The sequence below is a fragment of the Sander lucioperca genome, chromosome 21 (genome assembly GCF_008315115.2).
Source record: "Sander lucioperca isolate FBNREF2018 chromosome 21, SLUC_FBN_1.2, whole genome shotgun sequence".
Taxonomy (NCBI): Eukaryota; Metazoa; Chordata; class Actinopteri; order Perciformes; family Percidae; genus Sander; species Sander lucioperca.
This window is the reverse complement of record NC_050193.1, coordinates 26,454,174-26,460,485: the sequence shown is the minus strand read 5'-3', so window position 1 is coordinate 26,460,485 and position 6,312 is coordinate 26,454,174. Positions and strand designations below refer to the sequence as shown.

At 41.5% G+C, this 6,312-nt stretch overlaps 1 protein-coding gene across 1 annotated transcript; it reads left to right on the top strand.

Moving 5' to 3' along the window:
- The first annotated feature begins 3,057 nt into the window (after window positions 1–3,057).
- si:dkey-208k4.2 (uncharacterized protein LOC570186 homolog) lies at window positions 3,058–6,075 on the top strand. The gene is made up of 9 exons (XM_031319073.2): window positions 3,058–3,324; window positions 3,470–3,570; window positions 3,655–3,751; window positions 3,887–3,975; window positions 4,189–4,262; window positions 4,460–4,540; window positions 4,632–4,861; window positions 5,191–5,244; window positions 5,492–6,075. Exons 1-9 carry the CDS (start codon window positions 3,190–3,192, stop codon window positions 5,750–5,752), a joined length of 1,122 nt encoding a protein of 373 aa, XP_031174933.2. The 5' UTR covers window positions 3,058–3,189; the 3' UTR covers window positions 5,753–6,075.
- The last annotated feature ends 237 nt before the right edge of the window (window positions 6,076–6,312 follow it).

Sequence of the window (6,312 nt, the reverse complement as noted above, 5' to 3'; positions counted from 1 at the left end):
CTCTCATCTCTCTCTCTCTCTCTCTCTCTCTCTCTCTCTCTCTCTCTCTCTCTCTCTCTCTCTCTCTCTCTCTCTCTCTCTCTCTCTCTCTCTCTCTCTCTCTCTCTCAGCTCCGGCAAACACCGCTATTGAGAATTTGGATTAACATACCATAATAATAAATAATGAATCATAACCCTAAGGCGGAGATGATCAATAGGCTACATGCGTATATAGATTGATCAGTGAGGAAATAGTGAGGAACGCGTGAGTGCGCACCGCGGATGCAGTTCCGCAAGGCTGCGCGATGGGTGTAGATAAGGTTGTATAGCCTATATGCGAATCTGCGGTATGCGGAAACGAAGGGATGGGAAAGCGAAGAGAAATGAGTTGGGTCTGCGGTGAGGAGGACACGTCGAACCGTGGTACCCTCCCTCATCCCGAGCTGCCTCCTCCTCCCGTTGCCAGGGAGAGAATGCGACAGCCCGGCTGATGCTGGGGTGCACGGCCGAACAGAAGCCATAAAAGGGATTAGGGATTCACAAGTCATTCATTTACTCGGTCTGTAGAGGATGAATGTGTGTCCCCCCCAACTCCCCCGAGCGAGGAGAAACATCACAGCTGAACGCAAAAACATCAGAGGCCTTATCGTCATGTAGTCTCATGTTCCTCCTGTCTCTACGGTAACCAACTCAAACAGTTCAGGATATTTTTGTCATTCATAGTTTTACAAAATGACTGTAATTGCTGTTACACATGGAGACAAGTCCCTCTCATTCTCTGCTGTGAAATATAAAATAAATCCAAGTGCCATAACTTTAAATAAGAACAACAGTTCCATAACTAGTTCTACATGTTGCCTACATGGGATAAAATAAAAGCTGGGTCTGCTAAGACTAATACCGAAATGATTGTAATATTGATATCTGTGACAACAGAGTGACAATTGCTAAGCAATACGGAACTGATAAAGTTAATATTAAACCATATTTGCATTTCTACAACCCGCTGTGATGATTGAGAGGTAAAACTGTTTCTCAGTGTGATTTATAGCTTATCTTACATGCAAGCGTTTGAGGGTCTAGTAGCTGTAGAAAAAATGCAACAAAAATGTTGTCTTTAGAATATCTATTAAAGTACAGTGCCCTTCTCTTGAAGTGAATTCAGACACTAGGCAGTGTAGCCTAGTATTTAGGCAAATTAAGCAGAACAGATTCTGGACAGATAAAGCAGTTTTTTCAGGCATCTTCATTCAAAGCATGCAATATCGGTACATTGGTAATCACCAAAATGACCAGCCAATCATCATAAAAATACTGTAAATATCCCTTTAAGAAAGTTAGAATATGTAACACGTAATCAATATATGATCAATATAAACATATTACTGTGTAGATCTACACTGGAAACACGTTTAGTAATATGGTAGTGATTTAGGTAAACATGACAGGTCCTGTGTGATTTATGAATTTAATTATAAATGTCCAAAAGTGTACCAGTACACCAGTAATTGGCTTCTTATTAGGAACCATAGATCAATCAAACCTTGTAAGTGAAGACCTGCAGACAGTGCTCTATGTGTTGTTGTCTCAGCCCTGTGACCTGCAGGGTTTGCTTCCTTCGTTCCAGGTTAAGTTTTCCAGCTGAGCAGCCATCCCGCAACACATCCCGTTAATGGAGGCACATTGTGCACTGACAGCCCCCTCTGAATATTTCATCTACTCCCCTTTGGGACTAAAATGTATCAAGAGATAGTGGGGGGTAATATAGGGGGAGAGCAGCAGGAAGAGTGTGGCATCAAAGGGCCAAATATGTGCTCATCCTGTCCCTCCTCCCCAAAAATAGGAAGGCTGCATAGAAATTTTAGATATCAAACTCAAAACAGACACCAATTCAGTTCAGACTGGCCTACTGTTAATCTGAATTCAAACATCACCACTATGCCTTTTATGGTTTTTCATGAATAATAATGTAAAAAAAAAAAATCTTATCCCACAGTATACTGGTGTAGTCAGTTAAGTATTCAGCAGTGGTACAGCTGAGTAACAAAAATTGTGTGGAGTCAGGGCAGCAGAGTATATGCTGGCTGTGTTTCACTTGGACATTAGTACGAGTGGTTCCTGTGGGGTCTAAGAAATTTAAGGGAACCCTGAAGAGGGCTAAAAGAATTAGGAATGTATAAGAATGACTACTTGAATAAACTGTCTCCATTTACAGCAGCTATTGCCAAAAAGTTTTCTTAGATGTCTGTTCCTCAGACAAAATCTTTGATAACAGAGGGTTTAACATCTGTACTATCTTTGACTTCAAATGAGAAAGATACAAGGCCATTTCTCTACTATATTTGAAATATCAGATACACTATGTATCTGGCTCAACAGGCTATATTTGCTGCAGAGTGAGGAGAGACAGTGGGACTTAGCTACTCATTAAAGATATCTATTATAAAGTAAATGTGAAAAGTGTACAGTCAACCAAATGCACAGTCACCCTGCCCTCTACTGTGTGAATAGCTGTATCACACTTACAGAAAATTAATTGAAAGACTTATGACATGTTAGCTGAAAGTCATATTTCTATGTTGACTCATATTTATTGCTATCATCATTTTTTTTTTAATGTTTTGTATATCATGCTGTGCTTTTTTTCTCTTCATGTCATTTATCACACTGGCGAGTTAACAGCATTTTATCAATCACTATTATGAGAAATATAGTGGACATATTTAGGATTTTATGGAAAATAAGTCATGTAGTAATTTGTCATAGTTTACAGGCTCTAGTAGACTGACGCCCACACACAGGGCCTATATGTAGTTTAAAATCTCAGCAATCATCAATCAGGCTATTAAACATATTACTGTTTTTGTTTCCTCTTCATCATGTCTCCTGTAAACTACCCTACTTTACAGCTTATCATGTAACACTTACAGGTAACAAGTGTCTGGCTTTGAGTAGTCGGTAGGCATGTGTTGGCTTGCCCTCGTTTCACGTTTGTTTGCACAGCTGAGCTTAGCAGTGCAATTAGGTTAATTAGTTTCAGCTGTACTTTTTGAGAGTTGCAAAGCGTTGAATCAGTGAACACTGCTGGTGACCCGACGTTGCCAATTAAGAAATTAGGTTATTTCAATAGGCTATAAGACAGGCAAAAAAACCGGCGGCCTTTCCCATACATTTCTTATTCGGAGAAGTGTTCATAAGATATAGGAAAATGAATGGTGTGCCCAATGAGAAACCTATTGGCGGTCCACGGCTGCGGCTGTTCAACTGCGCCCACGCTGACTGTGGAGCGACTTTCACAAGACAGTGGAGACTGAAAGAGCACGAGACGGTGCACACCGGAGCGGTGAGAAAAAGATAGCTACTGCATAAATGTTCAAAATGTTTTAAATAAAGACCCCATTATGTAACTATTTAAAAAAAAAAGTGCATAGCCTATATGCTACTTGAAGTTGTAGGCTTATTGTTGAACCGTTACCAATTGCCCACAGCGCCCGTGTCTCTGCACAATTGCCGGCTGTAGTCGTCGTTTCTCGAGAAAATCCCACCTGAGCCGCCACATGCTTCAGCACGGAGGGGTGAAGCAATTCCAGTAAGTCACAAGAAGTCACATTTGTAGGCTCCTGTTGCTCCTCACAACTAGCCTACAACCTCACTTTAACTGTGCTTTATGCAGATGCAAATTCGCGGGCTGCACGCAGAGTTTCTTCCATGCAGGCAAGCTGAAAAGACACGTGCTCTACGCCCACGGAGACAAAAACAAGTATTTCAAGGTTTGTCTTAGTACACACATGTATCCACGAGATGGCGCCAAAATGCCACATAACAGCATCCTCTAAAAGTCATGTCTCTTGATGTTGAATAGCCAGTTTCCAAGTCTTGAAAATTTGATGTTTTCTCCTCCACAGTGCAACCAGCCAAACTGCTCCTTGACCTTCAAAAAACGCAGACAGTTTAAACTGCACTTAAAGGAGCATGACGTGCCTATTAAGTCCAAGTATGTCTGTAGTACACATCTCAAAAGATGGCATAGATTTAGCTGTAGTGTAAAAGCGTGTGGCGAGCCTGTCAAAGATTATGCACTTGCCATTTTTAGTTAGATCTTTGATGCCGGAGTACAGGTTCCAGCAGAGATAAATGAGTGGGTGTGGCCCCAGTTGACTTGGTTAAATTTATTTTTTCCTCTGCCCGTCCCTGGTGGGGTACTTAGGTGTTCGAAGGATGGATGCTCTGCCACGTTCGACTCCCATATCGCCCGCAAAGCCCATGAGAAGAAGCACACAGGTTGGTCTGTTTCAATCTTAGTAAGGGTTCTTTCGTCTTTGTCCCTACATTTGCATGTGACCTTTTGTGCTTCGAAGTTACTTCTTTCAGGGTATGACATGTCTGGTATGGTTGCTCAAAGGGGCCCACAAGAGAGCCAACTGGTGATGAGCCTTTGATTTCCTGATAAACTCATTGCCGTTGTTTGGTCCGTGCAGGTTACCGCTGCCCTCATGCCAACTGCCAGGTGTTAGAACATACCTGGGGGAAACTTCAGAAGCACATGGCCAAACATCCAGGTAAATATGTTGTGGTTATAGTACAAATGTACTGAAATCCATCCTAAATGTTTTGCCTTTGTTTTTTTTACATTTTGAAAATGTGTTGCAGCCACATTCACATGCCAAGCGTGTAAGAAGGTGTTTAAGAAAGCGGATGCTCTGCGGAGGCACAAACGCATCCACGCTTCCCATAAGCCCGTGCTGGTTTGTCCCAGGGACAAGTGCCAGGCTTACTTCTCTACAACCTTTAACCTGCAACACCACATCCGCAAGGTGCACCTCGAGCTCCTCAAGTACAGATGCTCCTTCCCTGACTGCCCACGCATGTTTGCTATGCGGGTAAGTAACATGTCTATTACTGGTCCTTGTGAGGAGATATATCAGAATATCAGGTTTTTCTTTGCATTCAAAGACTAAGGAGATCTTAAATTACCTTGGGTAATTTGCATGATGCACAACTGTCATTTAATGAACAGCATTAATATTCCAAATCTGACACTTAAGTCAAGAAAATGTAACTTTTGAAAATGCCAAATCCAATCCTAAGTAATTCTAATTTAGTGTTAACAACAGAGTGACATGATTTCTGCACATTTCACTGCCATTTTGTGTTGAACAAAAGTTTCAACCAGTGTTATATTACATAATGGCTTGGTTCTATTACACAGGAGAGTATGATGAGACACCTGCTTCGCCATGACCCAAGCGCCACCACTCTGAAGGTAAGTCTGTATTGTCAGTATTCAACAGTGCAGATGTGGACTAAAGCACTACACAGCTGTGAGCTCTAAAGCTATCTGGCCACGGGACTGATTTTGGATTCCTCTTTAAGCCTGTTGAAATCAAGACTCTTGAGAGGGTTGGGGCTTTACATGACTTTGTGTTCAAGAAAATTAACTTTCTACCAAGTGTTTTCAAACGATGTAGTTGGCGTCAAACTGCAAAAACATTATTCCATTATTTGTTTAGAAACGTCAGCGGCCTAAGAAGTCCTGGCAGAAGCGTTTGGATGGACACCATCTGCCCCTTGTGGAGGAAAACTTGCGTGGCCTCTTTGCCCTGCGAATGCGGATCTCCCGACGTGCCAAAGTGGAAACCAACCTTGCAGGCCTCTTCAATGAACGCAAGATCCCTCATTATGTTGACCCAGAAGTCAACCTGCGCAATCTGTTTGGTATGAAACAGCCTCGCCCATTGGAAAAGCCTGAGGTCGTACCACTAAAAGGTTAAATAAAAATCAATCCAGACTAGCAGCGCATTTTGACTGTTAAGTTTGAACTTCCTGAAATCTGTGCAGGCTTTTAAGTTGTACGGTTTTTCTTACATTTTTGAGAAATTGGGTCTTTTTTTTTTTAAATGTAGATGACGTACATTAAAATATTTTAATTTCAAAGTAATTAAATGAATGTCACTTGACACATTGATTAGTATGTCAAGCTTTTGAGAATTTCAAACATTGAATTCTAGTTCATTAAGACAACAGATCTTAATTGGAATGTTTATTTTGTAACGACATTTGCTGACCCAATAAAATGAGTTACATTTTGATCAAAGTGGCTTGAATGCGGTTTCATGTTGAGTGGATAAACAGTGCTGGAGGTCTGCCCATCAGGAGCAGCTGCTGGAGAGGTATCATCTCCAGGACTACTTGCTTGCTCAGTCTCATTTCATTGTTGGCACACTCAAAACTGTTCTCCTCCAGCATCCATGTTTTGTGCTCACTTTGGCTTCACATATTGGTTGACATTTTCTGAATATTGTTCAACTAGTTAAGCTGTTGCAGTTTAGAC